This window comes from Balaenoptera physalus (genome assembly GCF_965194825.1).
Source record: "Balaenoptera physalus genome assembly, chromosome: 19".
NCBI lineage: Eukaryota > Metazoa > Chordata > Mammalia > Artiodactyla > Balaenopteridae > Balaenoptera > Balaenoptera physalus.
In genome coordinates, this window is record NC_138900.1 from 7,889,694 (window position 1) to 7,916,247 (window position 26,554).

At 55.4% G+C, this 26,554-nt stretch overlaps 4 protein-coding genes across 5 annotated transcripts in view; 2 read left to right on the plus strand and 2 right to left on the minus strand.

Moving 5' to 3' along the window:
- The first annotated feature begins 83 nt into the window (after positions 1–83).
- Positions 84–4,136, plus strand: RPL18 (ribosomal protein L18). Its single transcript, XM_082437481.1, has 7 exons — positions 84–225; positions 1,446–1,532; positions 1,904–2,011; positions 2,544–2,642; positions 3,171–3,294; positions 3,456–3,525; positions 4,019–4,136. Exons 1-7 carry the CDS (start codon positions 223–225, stop codon positions 4,092–4,094), a joined length of 567 nt encoding a protein of 188 aa, XP_082293607.1. The 5' UTR covers positions 84–222; the 3' UTR covers positions 4,095–4,136.
- A 497-nt stretch (positions 4,137–4,633) lies between these two features.
- FAM83E (family with sequence similarity 83 member E) lies at positions 4,634–14,747 on the plus strand. Its single transcript, XM_082437420.1, has 5 exons — positions 4,634–6,495; positions 7,968–8,135; positions 8,487–8,611; positions 11,933–12,377; positions 13,820–14,747. Exons 1-5 carry the CDS (start codon positions 6,022–6,024, stop codon positions 14,093–14,095), a joined length of 1,488 nt encoding a protein of 495 aa, XP_082293546.1. The 5' UTR covers positions 4,634–6,021; the 3' UTR covers positions 14,096–14,747.
- SPACA4 (sperm acrosome associated 4) lies at positions 9,545–11,966 on the minus strand. Its single transcript, XM_082437488.1, has one exon. It carries the CDS (start codon positions 10,678–10,680, stop codon positions 10,300–10,302), a length of 381 nt encoding a protein of 126 aa, XP_082293614.1. The 5' UTR covers positions 10,681–11,966; the 3' UTR covers positions 9,545–10,299.
- Positions 14,748–15,126: 379 nt separating the features above from the next.
- Positions 15,127–26,554, minus strand: part of SULT2B1 (sulfotransferase family 2B member 1) — a 33,661-nt gene continuing 22,233 nt past the window's right edge. For both annotated transcript variants that reach the window (XM_082437458.1, XM_082437459.1), the window contains 5 exons: positions 22,946–23,154; positions 20,539–20,665; positions 20,226–20,320; positions 17,378–17,558; positions 15,127–15,349 (listed from right to left, as the gene is read on the minus strand). In XM_082437458.1, coding sequence (XP_082293584.1) covers positions 15,156–15,349; positions 17,378–17,558; positions 20,226–20,320; positions 20,539–20,665; positions 22,946–23,154 — 806 coding nt within the window. In that variant the 3' untranslated portion in view covers positions 15,127–15,155. The remainder of the gene's footprint in view (positions 15,350–17,377; positions 17,559–20,225; positions 20,321–20,538; positions 20,666–22,945; positions 23,155–26,554) is intronic.

Here is a 26,554-nt window from a genome sequence, read left to right on the forward strand (position 1 = left end):
GCTCCTTGGCGTAGCGCTTGTTCCCCTTTAGATGTTCCTCCACCCAATTCTGGAATCGCCCATCTAGCTGGTCCTCCGATTCACCATAGAGAGACACGAGTCAAGGTAGAGCGCCGCGTCGCGCCCGTGTGACGTCACGTAGGCGCCACTCGCTGAAGGCTTTCCCCGCCCATTCTGGTTCTGTTCTCTCTTTCCGGACCTGGCTAAGCAGGAGGCGCCATCATGGTAAGCGCGTTTTGCGGCGTTCGGGGCTTGACCATCCGCTGCCATCCGCCGCAGTCTCGAGCTGGGGACGTTCCAGAGTGAGGCAGGGGTTCCAGGGTGTTCGAAGGAGGCGACTCCCGCTGTGGGGAGCTATTTTGGGAGCCCGAAGACCAGGGATGGGCGTCCTCAACCTCCCGCCCCTCCCATAATCCTGTATTATAGGTCCCATCGAATAGATGACCATATTGAGGGGCAAGGAGGTTAAGTAATATGACCGGGGGGTCACAGTGCCAGTAAGTGGCGGAGCCAGGATTCGGACACGCGCTGGTCCCACAGCCACTCATGCCTGTGGTGTCCCTGGATCCGTCACTCCCCAGCCTGAAAAGCTGGGTTCTGGGGCGGGGTTGGGGGGTTGTCAAGCGTCCGGTGCCCGGGTTTGGGGGCCAGGCAGGCTTCCGTTCGAGTCTCAACTCCCTACCCACCGTATCATCATTCTTGTGCACAGAAAGCATCTGTTAATTGGAGACCCAGTAATTATGCCTCAAAGATGTGAGTTCGAGAAGAAATAAGTCAGGAAGTGCTCACCACGGGTCCCTGCATACATTAAGTGCTGGATAAATGAGAACTATTAATAATTAGGTAGTTCTTTATTACTCATGACACTGCCTGAAAAACTTGCAGGAAAGCAGGCAGGGGGTGTACTGGAAATCGTGGGCTCCCTTCAGTTTTAGCACTACTCTGGGAAACTATACTTAATAAAGAGGTCGTTCTAGGGTTGGTCTGTGCAGAGTAGGTTCTAGAAAAAAGGGTCGTTGCCTTTATAAGAACTTGTAGGCTGCCCTTGGTTTAACTGTTTTTGATAGCACTCCACGCATGGGAGCAAGGTTTGGGAGCTTAAATAATACTTACATTGTTGAAAAATATAGCTTCTAAAAAAGTAAAAACTTGAGTTAACGCGGCTGCTGTGTTAAGGTCTTTCACGGTGCTGTGTGCCATGTGTTGAAGGCTTTTTGTGTAGAATTAGGTTTCCCCCTCCTTTTTTTTTTTTAAACAAAGGAGTCACTTGAGGCCCAGGGAGTTTTAAGTATTTTCCCAGAGGGCTCCCAATGGTGGTCTGGGATTTGTTGTCTCCAGAGACTGGGGCTTTAGCTGTTTCTTAGAGGTGAGGAATAACAATGTTTATGGGGTGAGGAATTTGCCAGATCAGAGTTGGGTTCATGGTCTTCCCTTCACCCCGGCAGGGAGTTGACATCCGCCACAACAAGGACCGAAAGGTTCGACGCAAGGAGCCCAAGAGCCAGGACATCTACTTAAGGCTGTTGGTCAAGGTGAGGTTGGGGCCTAAGACCCCTGGGCAAGGCCACCCTGGAAATATCAATACAAGTTCTAGAGCCTCCATGCTGGTATTGGTCCCGGGCTCCTCGCTGGGGCCTGCAGGGCAGGCTCGAATCTCTACTGCTTTCCCTTAGCTTCTGGAGATTCCAGTGTTTTCAGCCTCTGGGCTGGTTTACCGCAGGGGAGTGGGGAGGGGGATTTTCTGGGTCCCTGGCCAGGAGGGACCTAGGCCAGCTCTCTCCCTTGGGCTTAACGGGATGGGGAAAGCCCTAAGTCATTTGTTTGCCCCTTTGTTAGAAAGCTGGGAGGGAGGGGGGCGGGAGGGCTGCCCTGGGTTTTCATTTGCATTTTCCTTCCCCTCCAGCTGTACAGGTTTCTGGCCAGGCGAACCAACTCCACCTTCAATCAAGTTGTGCTGAAGAGGTTGTTCATGAGTCGCACCAACCGGCCACCTCTGTCCCTTTCCCGGATGGTGAGGGGCTGATGCGGAGGGCATAGCCAGCCTGGGGAGCGACTGGATCATGTCTGGAGCTGGACTTCGGGTGGAAGGGCGGGCTTGGAGCTCTCTGGTAGCAGCCTGGCTATCAGCTGGCTTAACCTCATCCAGTGGTGGGTGCAGAGCTCTGACCCTCTGATTGTAGCTGAATAGTGGGGGCATTGGACTGGCTTGGCCTCTTGGTCTCATTTTCGTTCTCATTGTGTGTGTCTGGGGGCGGGTTACAGTGGCTTTATGAGATCTTCCTGAGGTTTCAAGTTATAGAGTGTCTTCTGTGTCAGAAGCTTTCTGTAGGAGAGATCCGTGGAAGAGTCTGTTTGTATTTTCTTTGGAGATTTTCCCAGACTGGACCTGAGATTAGGCTTGTGCTAGCTTGAGAGGTGCGGCATGGGTAGGTTTAGCCCAAACGGGACACAACTGTTGGTTCTTGGGATGGCTGAATGGGTGGGATTGGATTTAACCACCAGAAGGGACTTGTTTAATGTGCATTTCATCCCCACGCCCGCAGATTCGGAAGATGAAGCTTCCCGGCCGGGAAGGCAAAACGGCCGTGGTGGTGGGGACAGTGACTGATGACGTGCGAGTCCAGGAGGTGCCCAAGCTGAAGGTGCATGGGGGGCTCAGGAGCGTGTTGGGTGGGTCAGGGTGAGGTCCTACGGACCTGGCTCAACTTCTCGTGGTGCCGGCAGGCTCATCTCACCTCTGGGTGAGGCAGGCATCGTGCCTGGGTTGGAGGGGGGATTGTCCCTCACACTGTTGATGGTGGGTATCCCTGGACAAGCCCCTTCTGGGGCCCTGCTGGTGGTGGTCGCTCTGGAGCCAGACAGCCAGAGTTCAGACCTGGATCTCTCTGCCACTTTGTTATCTCTGGACAAAGTCTTGGATCTCTTTGTGCCTCAGTTTCCTTACACGTAATAGTTTCAGGTTGCAGTGTTAACGAGATTTCTAGAAGTAAAGTGGTAAGAATGGCTGTCGTGAACTCAGGAAGCTGCCTCCAGTAGTTGGTGGTGGTGGTGATGAGGCCGAGTAAGCAGCTGGGACTCCTGCTGGGCCTGGGCAGTGGACAGGCAGCCCCAGCAGCCCCTGGGTCGCCGTCCGGGGGGCTCTGACCACGCCCGTCCCCTCTGTCCCCCAGGTGTGTGCTCTCCGGGTGAGCAGCCGCGCCCGGAGCCGCATCCTCAAGGCCGGGGGCAAGATCCTCACCTTCGACCAGCTGGCCCTGGACTCCCCCAAGGGCTGTGGCACCGTGCTCCTGTCTGGTGAGTGGGGCTGAGCGGCTCGAGGCGGGTAGGGGGGTGGGAGGGGGTCTGTCACGAGCTGTGGGACTGCTAGCAGCCTTTACCTTCCCAGGCCTGGGAGGTCAGTGACACCCCACCCCACCCCAGATCAGCCTGAGCCACCCCTTCCTTCCCTTCCCCAGGTCCTCGCAAGGGCCGAGAGGTGTACAGGCATTTCGGCAAGGCCCCAGGAACCCCGCATAGCCACACCAAGTGAGTAGACCTAGCCCTGGACCCCATTCTGCAGGTCTCTCTAGAATATTCCCCCACCCTCTTACCCGCTTTTCCTTCAAGACTGCCTGAAGCTCTGTTCCTCGGGTGTTGAGCTCCCTGCACGGCCAGCATCACAAATGCAGGCTTCCCAGGGCCTGTCCCCGTCTTTCGGGTGGGGCCTGCATTCCGTCCAGCACGGGGCGCCCGGGTGGATGGCCCCGGGGCCTAGTGCAGGCGCTCCAGCAGCCACTCCTGCCAGTGTCGCTTCCTGCGCTGCCAGGCTTTTCTAGCAGCGGACTTGGTGTCACCACTGATGCTGCTTGGGTTGAGTGAGGGCCCTTCTGGTGTCCCTGTGCTGCTCTGTTAGAGCAAGCAGCTCTCTGCTGAGCTCCCAGCCGGCGAGCGGGCCCTGGCAGCCGCTGGCGGTGGCGTCTCTCATCCCTCACTTGTCTGTAACGGGAGCCTCTTCTCACCCTCCCTTCTCTCCCTGCAGACCCTATGTACGCTCCAAGGGCCGGAAGTTCGAGCGCGCCAGAGGCCGACGGGCCAGCCGTGGCTACAAGAACTAACCCCAGATCCTACCTTGTTATTAAAAAGATTTTGGATGCTAATGGCCTTTTGTGTATTATTGGGGAACGGGGTGGGGGGAGGGAGAGGGTCGGAACCGGCGGTGAGAACGCCTTTGTTTCGGGGAGTGGTTGCCACGCCCCTTTCTGGGGAGACCAGCCTTTGGGGTGAGCCCCTTCCGCTGTGCTCGGGGACTGAGCCTGCGGTCCCAGGTGTGCGTGGTGACTGCCCTAAGCCTGTTGGCGCCTTTGGACCTCGCTGCACGGTTGGGACCTGGCGGCCCTCCAAGGCCGAAGCCCCACCTCTTTCCCAGGTGTGGTGTCGATGCACCTGCTTCCTTTTCGAGTTAGCCACGCTTACTCTTAAAGGAACCGCGCTCCCCTCCCGGATCTCTGCTCGGGATGCCTGGCGGGGATGGCTGGCGGGGCTTGGACCGCGAAGTATAAATGGGGCGGGCCGCCGTGGGGGAGGGGGTGCGTAGGAATAGGTGATGCGCTCCCCCTCCCCCGAAGCCTGAGTCAGGCCGGCCGCCAGTCCTCCAGGGGCCTGTGTCAGCCCTCCCCCTGTGTTTGCACAAGGGGCTGGGTTCCCCGGATCCCAGGAAGAAACCCGGTGAATGAGGCGAGGTGGCCGGAAGAGCCGCAGAAATAAAAGGTCTCCAGGCCCTTGATCTGACTGTTCTCCGACAAGGCAAGAGAATGAGGGGTAGGGGTTGGAGACCTGGACGCAATGCGGGGGTCTGGGGAGGGCAGGAGGGAGAGGGAGTGGCCTGGCTTTATTCCCCTTCCTTCTCTTTGCAGGACTGGTCGCTGTGGTCTGGAGGAAGGGAGCCGACTGGGTGCTGGGATTGGAAGGAGGGCTGCTTGTTGGCAGGGATCAGGGGTCCACCCACCAGAGGCAGGGTCAGGATCCTCAAAGGGGCAGCTTGGGAGGGAGAGACGCGGGGTGTTCCTTGTCCAGGAGTAAGTGGATGGTCCGACAGCAGGAGATAGTGGGATTAAGGCAGAAATCCGGGCTGGAGTCAGCATTGATTAGAGGACAGCCAGAAACACCCCGGTGGCCCAGTCCGTGACAATCCAACCCCCCGTGGAGGGCATCCACCACTGCAGCAGCCTGAGTGGGTGTGAACGCTCAGGGAGCAGAGTCCTCAACCGGCAGAGGAGACTGACCTAGTTCCCCAGCTGGGGAAGGTGATGCCGAGGTTTAGGGCTGGAGTGCATTCTTCCAAGGCTGAGAGGGGAGACTCAAAGAGAAGGCTTCGGGGATGGTCAGCCAGTGAGAGCTGCTGAGCCAGCCAGCTGGGTGCGCCACTGGGCGGTCAGGTACCGAGAGTGTCAGTTGGAAGCAATCAGTGTCTTCCAGACAAAGAGACAGCCAGAGAGGGTCAGTTAGATGTGCTGTCTGCCAGGGACGAACAGGCATCTCGCTCTGCCTTTAGTTAGGGACATTTGGGTGTTCAGAGACGGGCAGACAGCCTGTTGCCTGAAGATGGGGAAGTCAGCCTGAGCCAGCCGAAGGGTCAGTTGGGGCATCATGCAGCCAGCGGGCTGGAGGTGGCTGGTGTGTCAGGGAGCAGCGATGGGCAGCTGATGGATCGCACCGTCGGAGACAGTGTCAGGTGGTCAGCCTGACCAACGCGCAGGGCCAGTCATAGGCTCAGCCAGACCATCAGAGGCTGGCAAGAAGCTCAGATGGCCGGTGGGCTGTTGGTCTGAGCCGTGCCACGCACCCGCCGGTTAGTCACTTGGGCAGTCTGAGTATCAGGACGGCAAGCCAGGGACAGTGCAGGGAGCCGTTTGGACTTAGGGCTGTCCTGGTCGCCTTGCACGGCTGCACAGACTCTGTCGGGAGACCCCCAGATGCTCAGTGCCCAGAGACGGCCAAGCCCTTGGACATTCAGACTCTCCATCCTCCCACCTGAACGGCCTGATGGCAGCCTCCCAGCTGGCAGCCCTGGAAGGAATGGAGTCAGGGGCCGGGCAGCTGCCCCTGACCGAGGCCACTCCCAGCTTCCTGTATTCCGAGGGCCAGAGGCTGGCGCTGGAGGCTCTGCTGAGCCAGGGCGCAGAGGCGTTTGAGGCCTGCGTGCAGCGCGAGGGGCTGCGGCCCTTCCTGAGTGGAGATGAGCTCCGGGGCCTGGTGGCAACGGCTGAGGACTGGACAGCCGCGAAGCAGGAGCCTAGCAGGGCAGCAGAGGGAGCCACCGCCACCGACGGGGACTTGGGCAGCCTGACCTACTGGCCTGGACACTCAGAGGAGCCGGTGCCCATGCTGCGGCTGGGCTGGCCGGAGGACTCAGCATGGAAGGGTATCACCCGGGCACAGCTGTACACCCAGCCACCTGGCGAGGGCCAACCGTCCCTCAAGGAGCTGGTGCGCCAGGAAATCCAGGCCGCCCACAAGGTGGGGGCCTCAGGGGCCTAGTGTCCCTTCCCCAGACCCGGTCATCCCCACATGCCAGCCCCCAGATGTGGGAGTGAGTACACATCCCTTGGGAGCCAGGCATTCTGAGCTGTGCCCTCCTGGAACTTGTGTGTCCACAGCCCTGGAAGCCAGGAATCCACACCTCCCAGCCCCCAGGAGCTGGGCATCCACACCCCCCAGATCTCATCCTCTCCCTCTTGCATATGGGGGGGGGGTCCCACCTTCTCCCCAGGACCTGGGTGTCTTAGGCATCCATGGCCCTTGGACCTAATTATGACCCCCCTGGTCTCAGTCATCTCCTCTACCACCTCCACCACCAGGGTGGAGGTCTCCATCCTCCTTTCGGGGAGGGCCCAGATGTCTCCCCTGCAGCACCCCCTGGACAGCCCTTTTTTTTTTTTTTAACAGTTTATTTAGTTACATATTTTATTTATTTATTTATTTATTTAATTTTATTTTCGGCTGCATTGGGTCTTCGTTGCTGCGCGCGGGCTTTCCCTAGCTGTGGTGAGCAGGGGCTACTCTTCGTTGCGGTGCGCGGGCTTCTCATTGCGGTGGCTTCTCTTGTTGCAGAGCACAGGCTCTAGGCGTGCGGGCTTCAGTAGTTGTGGCACGTGGGCTCAGTAGTTGTGGCTCACGGGCTCTAGAGCACAGGCTCAGTAGTTGTGGCTCACAGGCTTAGTGGCTCTGTGGCATGTGGGCTCTTCCCAGACCAGGGCTCGAACCCGTGTCCCCTGCATTGGCAGGCGATTCTTAACCACTGCACCACCAGGGAAGTCCCCCCATTCTTTCACAATTTTTCTGTTACTTGCTCCCGTGCTAAGTGCTTTATATGAGTTAACCTGCCTAATCCTCAGGAGGACCCTGTGAGGTTGAGACTTCATGTACCCATTGAGGAGATAGGGAAACTGAGGCATGGCATGTTGTCTCTTGCCTGTATGTGGCCGAGTGGGGATCTGAACTAAGGCTGTCTGGCCAGTGAGTCAGGGTTCATCACCACTACCTTCTTCTGCCTGCAAGAGCCAGGCCTTCAGCACCACCACCCCCGCCCCCCCAGTTCCCAGAGCTCGCCTTGGTGGCCTGGCAGGTCATCCCTCCGGAGGACCCAGGTGGGCAGCTGCCCACAGTGCCCTGCAAGGGCCTCCAGCCCACTGACCCCTGGGGCAGGGCAGCCATGTAGTAGTGTCACAGCTCAAGGGATACCGTTGCAGACATGTGATTTATGATGGCAGTTTTCAAGCAGTTAGAGGTGTGGGTCTCGAGGAAGGACTGTTTTCTTCTCATTCACACATAAGCGCTGCATGAACAGTAGTACATGTCTGGGGAGTCTCCCGCTCAGGCTCCCTGAACATCCCATGGAGACTGGGCCCTTAAACTCTCCAGAGCACCTCACCCTCCGAATGTCCCCTTGAGCCCTAGGCTCCACCCACAGCCCCTCTCCCCACCCTCAGCTGGTGGCCGTGGTCATGGACATCTTCACTGACCCAGACCTGCTTTCGGACCTGGTGGATGCTGCCACACGCCGCTGGGTGCCCGTCTACCTGCTCCTGGACCGTCAGCAGCTGCCTGCCTTCCTGACGCTGGCCCAGCAACTGGGGGTGAACCCCTGGGCCACTGAGGTAGGGGCCTGGCAGGAGGGACCCCTGAGTCCCCAAGGCCCTGGCACTTGGAGCATCAGGCGAAGACCCTTCCATGGGGTCCTGGGTCATCGAGGTGGATGCCAGCTGAGAGGGTCCCCTGAGATGTGATGCCCATGACAGGGGGGGAACTGGGGTGAGCCTTCTCATGGGGTCCCTCTGAGTCAGGAATATCTGCAACAGACCCCTGAGGCCCTGGGGAAGCTGGGACAGAACCTTCCAGAGAGTCATGGGCCACCTAGGTAGGACCAGCCCGGAGGGATCCTGAGCCCTCAGCACTGGGTGGAGGTCTGGGGGGTTGGCCTGAGCAAAGGCGTGCCTCCCCCACCCCAGAACCTGGACATCCGAGTCGTGCGGGGCTGCAGTTTCCAGAGCCGCTGGCGTCGGCAGGTGAGCGGCAACGTGCGGGAAAAGTTTGTGCTGCTGGACGGCGAGAGGGTCATCTCAGGATCCTACAGGTGCGGCTACCCCCCCTCACCACACTGCCCGGTCTCCTGTCCCCAACTCTCCCTCAGTGGCTTCAGACAGCAGTTGGCATCCCCTTTCCCAGACTCTCTTTCCTCATCTGTAAAATGGGTTTAAACCCCCTGCTCGGGAGAGAAGGTGTCCTGTGGCAGAACAGGCTGGCACTGGCCCTGCTGCTGGGCTGTTTAGTGGCCTGGGGGTAAGTCTTCATCTCTGTGACCCCTGTGTTTCCTCATCTGGAAAACTGGGCTCTCACTTGGTGTGTGTGAGTTTCCAAACCAGGGGGACCTGGATTGAAGTCTGAGCTCTGCTTTGGGTGAGTAACTCCACCTCTCTGAGCATCTGTACAAAAATCAGAGCTGGTATGCAAATGGCCCAGCCCTCAGACCATCTCATGTCCCTCCTCTGCTCTCTTTGGGGTCTGATTGACCCTGGAACCTGGCTCCGTGACTCCTTAGTTCTGTGACATTGGGCTGATGCCTTCCCCACTCTGAACCTCAGTTTTCCCATCTGGAAAGTGTGAAAATAGCAGCACTTACTTCCTGGGAACAGCATGTCAGGGGGCACGTGGACTCCAGGTCAAAGAGCCTGGGGTCAAATCCTAGCTCGGACAGTTACTGGCTGTGTGACTTTGCATAACTGACTTCCCCTCTTTGTGCCCCAGTTTCGCCCTCTAGACAATGGGATGGTTCAGTTAGTGCGTCTACAGCAAGGTTTCTCAACAGAGGTACTACTCACATTTGGGGCCGGATGACTCTGTGCTGTGGGGGGGGGGGGCTTTCCTGGGCTGAACTGCCCTCTACCCAGGAGATGCTGGTAGCGTTCCCCCTTCCTCAAGTACGACTACGCAAACCGTCTCCAGACTTTGCCCGGTGCCCCCCAAGGGGCAGAAGTGCCCACTTGATTACCTTTACTCTAGGCTGGACGACTTGTTAAAAAAAAAAAGCAAACAGATTTCTGAGCCCCGCTCCTTTTCAGCCGGGCTGGGATGGGGCCCGAGAACTGGCATTTCTAGCAAGTTCCCGGTTGATGATACTGAGGCTGCGTGTTCAGGGACCACATTTTGAGAACCGCTAGCATCGAGACTGGGAGGTTGGTTTTTTTTTTTTCTTTTTTTTGTCTGCAACGAGCAGCTTGCGGGATCTTAGTTCCCCGACCAGGGATTGAACCCCGGGCCCTCGGCAATGAAAGCGCAGAGTCCTAACCACTGGACTGCCAGGGAATTCCCGAGACTGGGAGGTTTTGAGGAGAATCCACGTTCCCAGCTTCACTTGGGGATTCAATGAGATAATGACGCCTGGCACGGAACATAAGAAGTGCTCCATAAACGTCAGCTGTCGTTTATTATTATTTGTTTTTTTTTACCATATTTCATAGACTCTAAGGTACCACCAAAGCAAAGAAGCATCCTGATCAAAATGTGAAAAGATACGCGTCTTAGAACCAGTGAAATACTGTAGTACAGTCAAACCCATCGGGCATGGTTCCCCACCACTAAATCAGGCCTGAGGATGCCTCGCCGAGCCCTGGACTCTGGTGACAGCCCTAGAGTGGATGAGGCCAGGGCCACAAGAGGTTGTCCAGGGCCTCTGACCATTTGATAGGGGAAGGGGATGGAGGCGGGGGACACGGGGGGCAGTGCAGGCGGAAGACCAGTCTGGAGCCCTGCCCTCCAGGTTGGTCACAGCAAATGTTGGAGGAATAGCGGCACGCCCAGCGCCAGGCCGGTGGTGGCCCCTGCCATCTGGCCGCCTGCGGGGTGGGGGGCCCCGTTACACAGGCGGCCGGTGCAACAGTTGGTGGTGAGGCTGTAGGTGACACCCATGTAGCTGACGGGCTCCTCGTGGCCACACGTGGTGGCCTGCACGCAGCCTTTGTTGATGATGGGGCTGATGCCGGGGGCCACCCCGTGGCCCGTGAAGCAGTCCTCGTCATCGCCACAGCGCATGTGGGTGCCGGGACAGGTCGTGGAGTCGGTCAGCTCACAGAAGACGCAGTCCTTGGTGCCCGTCGTGCCTGGGGGCAGAGCCATCACCAGAAGCAGCAACCAGCTGAGGACCATGGTGGCCTGGCGGCGGTGACGGTGCCCAAGCCAGGCCGTAGGCTTCCTGGGCCTCCCGGAACTGCTGAATGACACTCCTCACGCCCGCAAGACTTGTACCCCTGGTTCTGGTCTCCCAGGATCAGCACCTGGTGTGTCCTCGGTTCCCAATGCTCCGCGTCCCTCTTGGAAGCTCCGTTGTGACCACAGCTCTCCGGTCCTTGGGTCTCAGAAACTCCTTCGGGATGGAGACGAGCCAGTGGCTGCTGCCTGACAAGAGACTTTGTGGAGCGGAATGGGGTGACCTCACAGACCCCACCCAGGGTTCCCACTGGCTGCTCTGGGGGTGAGGTCATAGGTGGGGGAGGGGTGTCACAATCTGAGGGGCAGGCTGGCCGGCCGACCTGCCCGGGAGCAAGGACACTGCCACTCCGCCTAGGTAAGGAAGCTCAGACCAACTTTCATCATCTCGGCTGCGAACTCATCCGCTCTGCTGGGTGCTGTCCCGCCGAGTGCAAGATACACAGCCCAGGGCGAGCCTGTTTTTCCGATGGGCAAAGCGAATGAAGCTCAGGAAGGGAAATTGATATGTCCAAGGTCCCCTGAGCCAGGACGAGAGTCCAGGTTCATTTAATTCCAAAGAGAGCATTTACTGATCACCTGCTGTGTACCAAGACCTGTGCTCAATGCTTTAAATCACAACCACTGTGATCACAGGGATAGTAAGGGCACAGCTCACCACAGCTCGCAGGCTTTTAATGCTGGGCACCTACCAGGCCCTGGGCAGGAGGCCTGACCCATGTTCTCTGATTCTAATCTTCCTACGTTTTAGCTCCATATTACAGATGAACAAACTGAGGCAGGGAGCAGGCACACCTAGAGCCTGGCACACAGCAAGCACTTAATAAATGGCAATCATTGTAGGAAGCAGCTGAGTCTTCAGTCCCTGAGGGTGTCAGAATCCCATCTCTCTCCAGAGGGGGAAACTGAGGCATCCCTCCATGGGGACAGGGCAGAGGCCAGGTTTAAACTCGAGTCTGATTCCAGATGATCATTTAAGTACGTTAACTCATGTTGTCTTCACATCAACCCTCTGGCGTAGGTACTTCATTGTTCCCATTCTACAGAGGTGCATGTTGAGGCCAGAGGGATGGCAGGACTTGGCTGAGGTCACAGAGCCTGCCCTGGGACCAGGTTGGGGCCTGGTGATGGGGGCCAGACCAGGCTTCTGGGGCTGCTTGGAGATCCTGACACCCACCTCTGTGCCCCCCAGCTTCACATGGAGTGACTCACGCCTGCACCGTGGTCTGGTGACCCTGCTGACCGGTGAGATCACCGATGCCTTCAGCCGAGAGTTCCGGACACTCTATGCGGCCTCCTGGCCGCTCCCGCCCGCACCCACCCCGGGTCCCTTTGTCAGAGCCCTGGGGGGGCTGCAGCTGGCCTACAGCCCGCATCGCGTGGCCCGCCGCTGCTCCGTGGCCCCGTCGCCGCCACCACTGCCTGATGGCTCGCTGGCCCACCGCCTGGCTGCCTGCCGAGTCTTCGAGGGGGACAGGCAGAAGACCCTGGCCAAGCCAGGGCCAGCTCTTAGCGACATCCTGAGGAGTGTACAGCGTGCCCGGACCCCCAGTGGCCCCCTGGCCCAGCCCAGCCGCTCCCTATGGGACCTGAGCCGCCTGTCCCAGCTGTCAGGCTCTAGTGACGGTGACAACGAGGTGAGACCTGGTGGCTGGCCTGAGAGAGAATAGCTGGAAGAGAATAGAGGCATGTGAGGGCCTGCGATGTGCCTGGACCCGGGGGTGGGGGTTGGGGGGGGGAAAGCAAAACTGCTCCCCTGTGTTCATAATTGCATCGTCCACTTCCTGTATCCCTACTGTGTGCTGGGCAGGGGAGCACTGGGTAACACTGGGTAGAGACCCCGAGAGCCCTCGGTGTGAAACCTGGCAAGATACACCAACTGTGAGAGCCCGGGGGTGGGAGGCGGAGACTTGCCTTCTCTGAACCTCAGTGTTCTCATCAAGGAAATGGGCTGAGCCATCCTCAGTTTGCTTGGGAGGAGGAGTCAATGAAATCGAAAGAAATAGAATAATCACCATCATTACAATAAATTCCCAAAATGGAATTTATTTTGATTTCCTGATATCCTCCCAGGGCAGTGAAGCGATACTCTTATTATGCTCACTTTTACAGATGGGAAAGCTGAGGCTCAGAGAGGTTGCGTTTAACTTGCCCAAGTCGAAGCAACGATCTTTTGCGGGCACCTTGCCACGTGCCAGGCCCTGTGCCAAGCGCTTTCACAGAGGTGGTTAAATGTAACCCTATGAGGTGGATGTGATTACAGCTCTCCACCCACCCATTTCACAGATGGGGAAACTGAGGCACCAGGGAGGAATTGGACCTTAGCCCTGGTTGCCTCCCAGGCAGAACTTTTAAATGCTCTGCTCGCTGGCTTCCTGGATTCGAGTGTGCTAGGGGTATTGGGGAGGGGATTAGGGAAGGTCAGGGGGGGTCTCCCCTCCCTTCCCCCAGCTGCTTAGACACTGGGGTTCCAGCAGAGCCTGCCCCAGTTCTCTGGGGAACCCTGGGCGGGGCCTCAGTGTCCTCAGCTGTGAAGTGGTCTACGGAGAGGGTAAGAGCAGAGCCACGTGGGAGAAACCAGTGGATTTTCCCTGGATCCAGACAGACCTGGGGTCAGTTCCTCTGTGAGCTGTGCCCCCTCTGAGCCTCAGTTTCCCCATCTGCTAAGTGGGAGCTCAACACCTCTCTGGAGGGTGAGGGAGAAAGTCCCAGGAATCACCTCCCTCCATCCGGGTCAAAGGGAGAAGAGGGATGGGCAAGGGCCAGGTCCTCACTTCTACCCAATCCTGAGCCGCCCTCACCCAGCATCAACTCCCTTGGCAAATATTTGCTCCCCCCATGAAGCTGCCGGCTGCTTCCTGTTCCTCCCCCACTGCAAATCTGCACGTGGGGACGCAGCTCCTTGCCCCTTCTGTAGGTCTGGGCGTCCCCCGCCTCCCCACTCACTTCCCTCCTGGTTCTGGAGACCCCCTCGGAGTTTCACACCCTCCCCTCCGTCCTCACCTCCCTCCGGTCTCACCTCCTTCCTCCTCTGGGCCCCCAAGAGCCTCCTCTCACCTCCCTCTCTTTCCCTCCACAGCTCAAGAAGTCCTGGGGCTCCAAGGACACCCCAGCCAAGGCCCTGATGAGGCAGCGGGGCGCTGGAGGGGCCCCCGGTGGTGAGGCGGACTCCGGTCCACTGGTCCGCTTCCAGCCCCGGGGCGGCCCCTTGCCCCTCATCCCTGCCCGCCGCCTCCACTATCTGTCCCCGACCCGAAGGCAGTTTGGTGAAGATGCTGCCTCCAAACTCCCAGAACCCAGAGGCATCCGGCAGCCAGACCGGGCCGCCCAGCCAGGACTCAGGGGGTGGCGCTGACAGGAGCCAAAGCCAAATGGGGCTGGCCCTGTCCCAAGACAGTCGGACAACTGTCGCTCAAAGCCCCCTGCCTCACTGTTGTACCTTGAACAAGGCTTCTGGCCTCAGTGTCTGGGAAGTGGAAGGGATTTTTCTTTTCTTTTCACTTGTTCTAGAACTTGGGCAAGCCCAGTGCTCACTCCAGACCTCATTGTCACAGCCTAGAAAATGGGCACAAGGTCTCCACTAGCTGGGATCCTAGAACAGCACACTTCCTGTTCCGGCCGGGTCAGAACTTCTCTGAGGAGAGGCCTGGCTGAGCGGCCCCCATGCTGGAATTGTGTGGGGCGAAGATGGGGCGTCCCTGGGGCTGAGGGGAGGCTTCCTGCACCCGCCATGCTCAGGAGCTGGGGGTAAACTGAGCCTGGCCGAGGAGAGGAGAGAACCCGACCCGGGGAGCCGAGCTGAATCATGAGGGACTGGAAATCGGTGAGGACACACCTGTTGGGGAACAGGTCAGGGCCATGGAGCGGGACCCAGCAGGTGCTGCAAATGTTTTGTGGGCGCTAAGGGGTGATCGGTTAGGGCTGCCTTTTACCTCTGCTCAGAATAAAGGTGCTTCATGCCAGAAACTTGCATTTCCACAGTCTCATGGGAGACCCAGGAGTCCAGAACTGGCCCCCTACTCCCTCAGACCCAGGAGTCCGGGGCCCCAGCACCCTCCTCCCCAAGGACCCAGGGGTTCTGGTCGCCATCGCTCTGCTTCCCAAGGATCCAGGAGTCTGGGCCGCAGCACCCTGACCCTGGGGGAGTCAGGTGCCCAGTGCTGGCCTCCCTGCCCCCACCTTTGCCTCTGGGAGAGGCTTCTGAGTCACCGACCCCACCGGCGTGCCAGGTGGGTTAGAGGACCTCGCCCTCCCCAGGCCTTGGGTGCCCTGCTCGGGTCCCCACCCCGGCCTCGGTGGCCGGCGGTGGCGCCCCGTCCGCCCTCGCGCGCCCCCTGCCGCCCGCCTGCGGCACGCCACCTCCGCGGCGCATCGAGGAGCCGGGGCAGTAGCGAGCGATGCGTTTATTCTCAGGGTCACGGGTGGGGTGGCTCGGAGTCCTGGTCTGGGCTGGCACTCGGGTCGGGACTGGGGTCGGGGTCCGGACCGGCGTCCTCGGGGTCCACGTCCCAGGGGAAGGTCGGCAGCCCCCGCATCCGCTCGCGGTAGACTCGGTCGAAGGCTTCGCTCTGCGCCACCGTGAAATGGTTCTTCCAGTCACCGCAGATCCCTGGAGGGAAGGGAGGGACGGCCGAGGTGAGGAGCATCAAGAGCCTTGTCGCCCGCCCCCAAGATCCCAGCACCTTCTTTCCCACCTCCTGGCCTTTGCCTATGGCGTTCCCGTTGCAAGAAGCGCTGTCCTTCCCCCGCCCCCCTCCATCTCCATTTTTGCCCCTTTCCCTCCTGTGATGATGGCTGACACTTACTTACACTGGCCACCAGTCGCCTGGCCAGACCCCTGGGCGCCATTCTTGCCTCTTCCCTCCCTCAGCTTCCTCCTGCCCTACTCCTCCCTCCAGCAGACCTCCTACCTTCCTCCACCGACCTCTTAAATCTCTACCCAGAATATCCGCCTCCTCACCTAGCATTCCTGCACATCCTTCCCAGCCCCTGTATCACCTCCCCTGTGCCCTGTCCCTCACCTCCCTTGCTAGAACAGGGCTTCCTCGCTCCAGTACTCCTACAGCGCTCTCCACTACCTTCAGTATTGCTCTGACACTGGGAACCAGGGCTTTCCCTGCACTTAGTGGGTGCCTGGCATCATGCTGACCTTTTGCCAGGATTCACTCCTTAGCCCCTCACAGCAACCGAGCAGGTAAGGGGCGTGACTTTGCTAGTTCTCTGTGCCCCGAAGTGAGCACTCAGATCCCTCAAGTTTCTTATCGCATGGGATAACCGGGGCCACCAGCCTTTACCTGGAATCCTGGGGCCAAAGTCATTTGGATCACAGTATTTTTTTTAACATCTTTATTGGAGTATAAATGCTTTACAATGTTGTGTTGGTTTCTGCTGTATAACAAAGTGAATCAGCTATATGTATACATATATCCCCATATCCCCTCCCTCTCACCCTCCCTATCCCAACCCTCTAGGTGGTCACAAAGCACAGAACTGATCTCCCTGTGCGACGCAGCTGCTTCCCACTAGCTATCTATTTTACATTTGGTAGTGTATATATGTCAATGCTACTCTCACTTCGTCCCAGCTTACCCTTCCCCCTCCCTGTGGATCACAGTATTTTGAATTTTAGCAAATACACCACATTACATGACACCCCTAGTGAGGTCTGGGGGGCTCCCTGTGGTGGGCTGAATAATGAGCTCCCACCAAGATGTCCACGACCTAACCCTTAGAACCTATGAATATGTGACCTGACATGGCAAAAGGGACTTTGCAGATGTGATTAAGTTAAAGATCTTGACGCTTAATGGCAAACATCCTTATAAGAGGATGCAGGAGGGTCAGTGTCAGAGAGTAGAAGATGTTTTTGAAGGTGGAGGAAGGGGCCACGAGCCAAGGGATGCAGGCGGGTCTGGAAACTGTAAAGGCAGGGAACCGATTCTCCCCTAGAGTCTCCAGAAAGAACACGGTGCTGATACTTTAATTTTAGCCCAGTGAGGCTGATTTTGGACTTCTGACATCCAGAATGGTAAAGGAGTGAATGTGTGTGTGTGTGTGTGTGTGTGTTTTTAATCTTTTCTTTTTTTTTTTTTTCTTTTTTTGGCTGCGCCGTGCGAGATCTTAGTTCCCCAACCCCTGGGCCACGGCAGTGAGTCCTAACCACTGGACTGCCAGGAAATGCCCTGAATGTGTGTTGTTTTAAGGCACAAAGTTTGTGGTATTTGGTTCCAGCAGGAATAGAAAACTAATACACTCCCACCCTCAGCCTGTAATCCAACACTTGAATATTTCTGGGGTAAACATTAATGCTAAGAAGGATTCACAAGGACTCCAGTTAGCCTCATAGTGATCAGAGCTGGCTATGGCAACGCCTTGATGCGTTTTCTTCCCACGGGGAGCTCTCTGGGAGTGGTGGATCTGAGACGGCAGGCACATCCGCAGCACCAGCTGTGTGCCAGGCCCCGTGCTAAGCCCTGTGTGTGGATTCATGGGTCCACAGTGACCCCATGAAGGCAGTTCTGTTGGAGCAGCCCCATGTAACAGCCGGGAAAACAGGCCCAGAGAGGTTAAATAACTTGCCCAAGACACACAGCCAGGCAGTGGCCTAATGGGGCTTGGAACCCCAGAGTTCCCTCACCTTTCCGGAGGAAGGCACCGTGGCGCTGGTCCAGCAGGCTGGGGGGCAGCAGGGAGAAGTTGGACATGGTGTTGGCCTTCATGGCTTTGAAGGCCGAGTGCGCCACGACGGACTCCAGCGCCTCCTCGCCCAGCGGCCGGCCCAGGAACTGGCAGATGCGCTGCACGGAACTGTGGAGATCCTGGGGGCAGGGGAGAGGGGTCAGGGGATGAGCCAGCGGAGGGAGGGGACCCCAGACCAGGGAGCAGCACCAGTCCCGGAGTTTGGATGCCTGACTCCCAACCCAGACCTGGAATCTGGGTGATTCTGCCTCTTTGCCTCAGTTTCCTCACCTCCAAGCCGAAGGGTTGGGCTATGGCCTCTGAAGGTTTTTGACAGTTTGGGGTTTTGGAGGGTTCTGTGGGTGGGAGGGAAGGGGTGGGCCTGGGTCAGAGGTCACAGCAGGGGGCAGAGGTCAGTCCAGCATCTTCTGGAGTGTCACCCTCTTTCAGGTTTGAAACAGGTGTCAACTGGTCTGTGCCCCAAACCTGCCCCCCCACCCCTCAGGTCCCCATCCCAGAACAGCCCCGTCATTCACCCAGAGCCAGACTCCTGGCCCGGCCTAACCTCCCCTTGCCCCTTCCCCCTCTTGCCCCTGTCAGTCATCAGCCCCGTCCCTCCTGCTTCAACTCTCTGCCATATCCCCTCCTCTGTGTCCCCACAGCCCCTAGCACTGGCCAGGCCTTGTCCTCTCCCTCTGGAGCCTCGCCTCACCCTCCTCCCCGGCCTCCCTGCCTCCAGTGCCTCACACCCAGAGCTGACCCTGCTCCTCCCCTGCTCCCAGCCCTCCTGCGGCTTCCCAGGGCCCCAGTCCCCAGGCCTGGCTTTTAAGGACAGGCATGGCGTGGTCTTTCCTCTCCTTCCCTGCGCTTTCCTCCCTGCAGGCCTTGGCACGGGGCTGCCAGGAATGCCCTGCACCACCCTTCTCCACCTGGCAAACTTACCCATCCAGATGCAGCTCAAGTATCACCTCTCTCATGACTGATGGTTCAAGTCACTGTGGATTAAGCACCTACTGTGTACCGATCTCTAGTCCAAGCCCCTCATGTGTATTTGTGCCAATCCTCCCAATAGCCTGGCAGAGAGGTGTCATTACCCCCATCAGTAAATGGAGGCCCAGAGAGGGGAAGACACTTTCCAGGGTCACACAGCCAAGGAGGAGCTCAGATTTGAGTCCCCAAAGCCCACAATCCTCTCTTCTATTTCCCTGGCTTCCCTGATATGCAGCGCCCGGCACAGTCAGCCTTCTGGTCAGTTCCACCGACCCCACGGCCCTGATTTTCCAGGTCATTCTTGGTTTCATAAGCCTCCATCCCTTTATCCTCTTGAACCACTGACGTGTCCCAGAAATTCTAACATGTTGGCAGTTCCTCACACTCAGGGGCAGCCCAGAAGCTCGGTCAGGCTGCGTGGCCCAGTTTTTGGTTCAGAGAACAAAGCTTGATGGAAAACAGAGGGGAGGGGTGATGCCGAAATCTTTTCTAGATCTTGCCATCAAAAGAGATTTACCAGGGTGGAAAAAAAAAACCAAACCCATGGGGTCTGCAGTGGAGAGCTATGTGCCTCAGGCAGTTTCTCAACTCTCTCGAGGTTATAAGCCCCCACTTTCCTCCTCTGTAAAATGGGGGCAATAATAATATTGGGGTGAACCATTTAAAAATTACCATATTTTGCAGCTTGAGAGGCGGAAACATTAGCTGTTATGGTTATTATTAATCAGATAGGCCCTTGCTCAGAACCTAATTACTCTTACTTTGGCACACTATACTAACACTTTGCTGTACCTTGTCAGACGGTTACAATATGCCAACGCCAGGTACTGTGGTCCTCACAACAACCCTCTGAGCCAGCATTTTCCACCCATTTTAAGGATGAGACGTCTGAGGCTCTGAGATCTTAAAGAGGATTTTAACGGCTTTTTGAACACCAAAATCCAGGCTCTTTCTGCTACGCAAAGTATCAACAACAAGGAGGATACGAAAAATACATGAAATGCACACACGGGAAGAGAACGTGTCTGGGGCCGTTGGTGAAGGAACATGTATTGGGAACCACTTAGATTCCCAGCCTCTCAGAACAGATCTTTGTTAAGAACACAGAAGAGTTGGACACGTTCACTGGGGATTGGTCCATCTGGAAGCCCAGCGTCCTCCTTACAGCCGGGCAAAGTCGTAGTCATTCTGCATGGTCCCTTCTTCCAGGCAGCCCTTCCTGATTGCCCCAGCCAGAAGGCCTCTCTCTCCCAGGTGCCTGCCCCGGGAATGTTTGACGGGGTGCAGACAAGCTCCCCGTCTGCCTCCAAAGGCTGTTTCCTTCCACTGCTTCCCTCTGCCTTTCAGGTCACAACCATAGTGAAACCATCATCACTTCCCATGGGTCACAGTTTTGTATCGTCTCATTTAACCTATCACCTCCCCTGCTCAGAGGCCACCTGTAGCTCCCACCTACTCAGAGAAAAGCCAGAATCCTCACTGTGGGTCCCGTCCCCTCTGTGCCTTCATTTTCCACCCCACCCCCTCTCAGCTGTAGCCACTCCAGCCTCTTTGCTCTCCTTGGAACACATCAATCACACTCTCACCTCAGGGCCTTTGCACTGGCTGTTCCCTCTGCCCGAGACACTTTTCCCCAGATAGCTCCATGGCTCTCCCCTGACCACCGTTCTGAAAATCATGCCCACACACATTCCGGATCCTCCTTCCCCACTTGCCTTTTCTCCTTAGCTCTCTGCCATCTGGGGAGGGGAACTGGAGAGCGTGAGGAAGGGAGGAGTGGGGGGGGCGCTGGGTCGAGGTGCGGGAGGGGGAATCACCTGCTGCAGCTCCTCGTAGGTGATAAACAAGAAGTTCTCTTTGCCCTGCATCCGAATCCAGCCCTTAATGTGGTCGAACCAGGAGCCGAACTGCACTGAGGGCAGAGAGGCAGGCAGGGTGAGGGATGGGCAGCTGGGCCACCCCCCGCTGGGGCTCAGAGGGCCCCAACTAGCCCCACATGGCCCCAGGCTTTGGCCCCTTAGAGCTGGAGGCCTCCCTCCAAGCCCCCCATCCCTGCCTCTCCCCAGCTCCTTCTTATTCCTCCTCTGTCCACTAGGGGCTCCCCCCACCTCACTCTGCCCCAGTCCTCACCTTCGCCTTTGAGGAAGTTCTTCAGGAACTGGTCAGGCGTGCCAGGGTCCTTCAACTGCCTGGCGATCTTGGAGTAGTGATAGAGCGAGACCACCACGTCCCGGGGGTTCCGGCCCATGTAGATCACCTGTGTGTGGGTGTTGGGAAGAGGGGAGAAGATGTCAGACCCTGAGGTTTCGTGCCCTCGAGACTTCTCTCTTCTGATCCTGCAGCAAGACAGACTCAGGGTAGACTTCTCAAGGGACTTCCTAGCTAATGGGAGTTCAGATCAGTTCACCTCAATCCCCAGGAGGGGAGAGCTCCCTCCAACCACATTCTAGGAAAAGAGAGGGACTGTTTCAAGACCAGGTGGAGGGACAGTTTGGCTTCAGGAAATAAAGAGTGGAGGAGCAAGGCATGGGGTTCAGGGTAGGGGAGATCATGGTGAGGGGTGCTGACCAACAGAGAAGGACAGTCACCCTTCCTTCCTATTCCCGCAGCGGAGGCCCCAGCCTCCTCCTCAGCCTCCCAACCTCCACACAGCCCCAGAGGGCCTTTCTGTACCCAGAGCTGACCGTGCCCTCCTTGGCTCTCCAGCGCCCCAGAGTGGAGTCTCAGACCCTGGGTCTGGCCTTCAAGGCCCTGATGACCTGGTTCCAATCTGTTTACCAGCTTGATATTCCACAACTAACCCCACTCCAGCCCCATCAGATCTGTCCTTCCCCAGGACCAAGGTCAGCCAGCCGGGTGGTCAGCCATGGCTATGTGGCCAACCTCCAACAAAAGCCCTGGATGCCGAGGCTCGGGTGAGCTTCCTTGGTGCTACTCCGTGTGTGTTGTCACATGTCATTGCTGGGGGACTGAGCACTGCCCATGCAACTCCACTGGGAGAGAGAGAACTTGAAGCTGGTGGCTGGTCTCACCTGGATGCTCCCCCAGGCACCTCTTCCCTTCATCTTTTTTTTTTTTTTTGACTCGCCACACGGCTTGTGGGATTTTAGTTCCCTGACCGGGGATTGAACCCGGGCCCTCGGCAGTGTGAGCGCAAAGTCCTAACCACTGGACCGCCAGGGAATTCCCACCTCTTCCTTTCATTGACCTTAATCTCTATCCTTCCTCTGTAATAAGCTGTAACCGTGAGTATAACAGCTTTGCTGAGTTCTGGAGTCCTTCTAGTGAATCACTGAGCCTGAAGGTGGACTTGGGGACCCCTAGATTGCAGTCTGATCTCTTCTCTGTCTATACTCACTTCCTTCCTTGGTGATCCCACCAGTCTCCTGGCTTTAATTTCTCTGTCTCTGTCTCTCTGTCTGTCTCTGTTTCTCTCTGTCTCTGTCTCTCTCCATATATATATATATATACACATCTCAATAGGCTGCAAATAGATGTGTCCAGCCCACATCTCTCCTGTCAAATCCAGATTTGTCTATCTCACGGCCCACTGGCATCCTCCACCTGGGTGTCGATGGGTCACAGCAGAGCCATCTTCCCCCCAAACCTCTCCTCCCCAACCTCCCCATCTCAGTTCATGGCAGCCCCATCCTCCCAGTTGCTTAAACCAAACCCCCTGCAGTCACCCTTGACTCATCTGTTTCTCTCACACCCACATCCAACCTGCCAGCCACTCTTCCTGGTTCCACCTTCCAAATACACTCCAAACCCAGCCCTTTTTCTTCACCTCCCTGTGACCACCACCCTGTTTGCCTCCATTGTCACCTCCTCCCTGGCACCTGGCTTCTGCCCTCACCCTGATGGTCTGTTCCCTGACTTGCAGCCAGAGGGCGCCTGTGAAAACCTAAGTTGGATCCTGTTTCTCCTTGGCTCTGAGCCCTCCCCTGGCTCCTGTCTCACTCAGCGACAGGCAAACTCCCCACCAAAGTCCACACAGCCCTGCACATTTTGGTCCCTGTTACCTCTCTGACCTCATCTCTCTTCCTCTCCCCCTTGCTCACTTAGATGCAACCACACAGTCCTCCTTGCTGGACCTCAGGCATGCCACATCGACCCCAGGGCCTTTGCACCTGCTCGTGCCTCTGCCGGGAATGTTCTTCCCCCAGACCCCCCCTTTGGCTTCCTTCCCTCACCTCCCAGGTCTTTACTCAAACCACGCCTTCTTACTGAGGCCTCCTTTGACCACCCTATTTATAATTGCACCCCCTACCCCTAACTCTAACCCCCACCTTCCCCTCCTTCTCAATGTGAACTGATCACCTTGGATGTATTCAATCTTTTCCTTATTTACTCCATCTATTCTTTGTCTGTCCCCTTTAGAATGTGGGCCCATAAGGCAGGTGTTCCTTGTGTGTGTATTTGCTGCTGTTCTAGATCAGGGCCGGGCACACAGTAGGTCCTCAATAAATATGTGCTGAGTTCATCAGTTAGTTATACTTTGCCCCACCAACACACACTCCCCTCCATCCTCCCACACCTTGGCCTTGGAGTTGAAGAAGGCCTTGGTGAAGAGCTGGATGGGGAGGTGGGAGCTCATGAGGCGAGGGCTGGGCTGGTCGGGGAGGCTGAAGGCACCCATGATGGCCTCACACCAGGGCGACCGCTTCCAAATGGGCACTGAGCGGATCCAGGAGGGGTCCCCGTCCTTTAGGATTAAGCTGAGGATCTCAATCATCCAGTTTGTGCCTGTTGGAAGAATTGGGCAAATTAATCAGAGGTGGGGAGGGGTGAAGGGCGGATACAATCAAATTCATAATGGCTGCATTTATTGCACAATTTGCTGCATATGTTCATTGCATGGATTCCTCACACAGCACAGAAGTTAGGATTGCTTATCTTTTTTTAAAATTGAAGTATAGTTGATTTACAATCTTGTGTTAGTTTCAGGTGTACAGCAAAGTGATTCAGATATTTTATATATATATATATACATATATATATATATATATCTCTTTTTCAGATTCTTTTCCATTGTAGGTTATTACAAGGTATTACATATAGTTCCCTGTGCTATACAGTAGGTCCTTGTTGTTTATCTCTTTTATATATAGTAGTGTGTATCTGTTAATCCCAAACTCCTAATTTATCCCTCTCTCTTCCCACTTAGGGTTGGTTATCTTTATTTTCAAAGCAGGAAACTGAAGCTCAAAGAAACAAAGTTGCTAACTAAGGCGGCAAAGCTAGGAAGTGGCACGTGGCCAGGATGGGCTAGCTGTCCCCCCAACCCCATTTCGTTTCTCTACCGGGAATATAACAGGACGACATTTTTCCAGCCTCCCCTGAAACTACATGTGGGACCGTGTGAATGAGTTCTGGCCAAGGAAGTGCAGTGGCAGCCACGTGCAGCCATTTCCAGACTTGGCCCATAAACACGGGCCACGTGACACATCCTCCCCACCCCCACCTCCCCGCCCCCTGCTGGCTGAGTGCAGAGACGCCAGTGGAAACTGGGGCTCCTGGGGATGGCAGAGCCATAAGATGGAAGGAGCCAGGATGCTGGAGACTGCATGGATTTCCCCGCAACTTCCCTCCATCTATCCTGCACTAGGTGGAATTTACAGGAATGAGAAATAAATTTCTTTTTTTTTTTTGACGGCGCCACGCAGCTTGTGGGATCTTAGTTCCCCGACCAGGGATTGAGCCCGGGCCCTCGGCAGTGAAAGCATGGAGTCCTAACCACTGGACTGCCAGGGAATTCCCAAGAAATAAATTTCTATTGAAATTTCTTCTGAGATTCTGAAGCACTCCATTAATACATAGAGGAAGCTGGAACTGAATTCAGGTGGCCAGACTTAAAATCTCAGCTCTTTTCACTGCCCTTTCATGCTAGACTTAAAATCTTAGCTCTTTTCACTGCCCTTTCATGGGAGTAAGCCCTTGATTTCTTGAGGGAGCCACAAACATCCCATAGTAGGAAGGGATCTCATCCATGACCCAGTTCACAGGTCTGGATTCCAGGAGATTACAGGTAGGTCAGATGAGAAATAATAGTAATGTGAACAATCACTTGGTATTAGTATTATATTGTCCTGGGTTCTGACAACTACCCTGTGCCAGTTCCCAGTGTATTGCCTCTCAGCTCCAAATCCACTCTTGGTTGCCCTGTTTTGTGCCCTGGGAGCTGTGTAAACGGATCTCCTTTGCCACCTAGTGCAATGTGAAGCTTTGTCAGTAGAGGGCGCAGAGGAGCCCTGCAGAAGGATGGGGTTTCTCTTCCTGGTTCTCCTGGGCTTCTCCCAGCCAGCTCTTGTGATGGACGGAGGCCAGCAGTGCAGTAGACCCCAGTGACACTGACTCCCCCTCACCCCGCCCCTCGTCCCAAAGCAAATTTCCTCGGGGGCTCTCTGCTTCAGCCCTAGAGGGAGGGGCTTCTCCCCTCATTGGCTCTTCCTGTATTGTTCAGGGTTCTCTTTAACCCTTGGTGTTTTAATCCCCTGTTACCAGTTAATAATTCTTTTTTTGTGGGTATGTGGCAAAAGATACGTAACATGAAATTTACCAATTTAACCATTTTTAAGAGTACGGTTCTGAGGCATTAAGTACATTCACATTGTTGTGCAAACATCACTACCGTCTATCACCAAAGCTGTTTCAAGCAAAGCCTGCTGTTTGGGGAAACAGATTTCCACAACTTCTGTGGAGGGAAATTTGGCTATATTCATCAAAATTGCAAACACACAGAGGCTCTGACCAAGCAATTCCGTATCTAGGAGTTTGTTCTACAGATAAATGCATACGTGTGCAAATGACACTTGCACAAGATGTGGCATTGTGTGTAAAGTTTATATTGTGTATAAGTGCAAAAGACTGGGGACTTCCCTGGTAGTGCAGTGGTTAAGAATCCGCCTGCCAATGCAGGGACGAGTTCGAGCCCTGGTCCGGGAAGATCCCACATGCCGCGGAGCAGCTAAGCCCGCCACAACTACTGAAGCCCGTGTGCCTAGAGCCCCTGCTCCGCAACAAGAGAAGCCGCCGCAATGAGAAGCACGTGCACCGCAGCGAAGAGTAGTTCCTGCTCGCGGCAGCTAGAGAAAGCCCAGCCCGCGCGCAGCAAGGAAGACCCAACGCAGCCAAAAATAAATAAATTAATTTAAAAAAAAATAAATGCAAAAGATTGGAAACCAGGAAAAGCTAATCAGTAAGGAACTAGTTAAACAAGAATTCTTGTACATCTAATGTTATGCAATACTATGGAACTGTAAGAAAAACCAAAAACCAGGAAGCTCTTTGTTTACAGTTCTAAGATGGGATGATATCAAAATACAAGGAAAAAGAAGGCACAACCATAAAACAAAACAAAACAAAACAAAAACATGAGGCAAAATGGCATGTATCACATGTTAACTTTTGTGGGAAAAAAGTAAAAAAAAATTATGTACATTTTTTCTTGTACATGCAAATTCTGGAAAGATACACAGAGACTACTGGTGACTGGGAGAAGAGAGATCTTACAGTGTAAACCTCTTTGTACCTCTTGAATTTTGAACTATGAATGCATTACTTTCTAAGAGAGAAATTAAGATATTTTAAACTTTAAAAAATAGCTAGAATAACTGGACAACCATATGCAAACAAAGAACCTTGATCTATACCTCATACCACATATAAAAACTATCTTAAAATATATCATAGACTTTAGTGTAAAATCTAAAACTGTAAAGCTTCTAGAAGAAAACATAAAGGCCGTCTTTATGACTTTGGTTTAGGAAAAGATTTCATAGCTATGACATCAAAAGTCTGATCCATTAAAGAACAAATTGACAATTGGAGCTCATCAAAATTTAAACTTTTGCTCTGAGAAGACACTGAAAAGAAAATGAAAAGACAAGCCACAGACTCAGAGAAAATATTTGCAAAAGGCATATCTGATAAAGGATGTGTACTCAGATTATATAAAGAACTCTCAAAACTCAATAATTAGAAAACAAACAACCCAGTTAAAAAGAGCAAAAAAAAAAAAAAAGGAACAGACACATTACCCAGAAAGATAATGACGGCTAGTAAGCCCCTGAAAAGGTGTTCAACATCATTAGCCATTAGAGACATGCAAATTCGAACCACAATGAGATACTAAAACACATCTGTT

Bases quoted from the DNA above. Each gene is read 5' to 3' on its own strand.
- RPL18 (XM_082437481.1), top strand. The intron at 2,012-2,543 runs GTGAGGGGCTGA...CCACGCCCGCAG, and splicing joins CTCTGTCCCTTTCCCGGATG to ATTCGGAAGATGAAGCTTCC. The intron at 3,295-3,455 runs GTGAGTGGGGCT...TCCCTTCCCCAG, and splicing joins TGGCACCGTGCTCCTGTCTG to GTCCTCGCAAGGGCCGAGAG.
- FAM83E (XM_082437420.1), top strand. From the start codon at position 6,022: ATGGCAGCCTCCCAGCTGGCAGCCCTGGAAGGAATGGAGTCAGGGGCC. The intron at 8,136-8,486 runs GTAGGGGCCTGG...CCCCCACCCCAG, and splicing joins TGAACCCCTGGGCCACTGAG to AACCTGGACATCCGAGTCGT. The intron at 8,612-11,932 runs GTGCGGCTACCC...TGTGCCCCCCAG, and splicing joins GTCATCTCAGGATCCTACAG to CTTCACATGGAGTGACTCAC.
- SPACA4 (XM_082437488.1), bottom strand. From the start codon at position 10,680: ATGGTCCTCAGCTGGTTGCTGCTTCTGGTGATGGCTCTGCCCCCAGGC.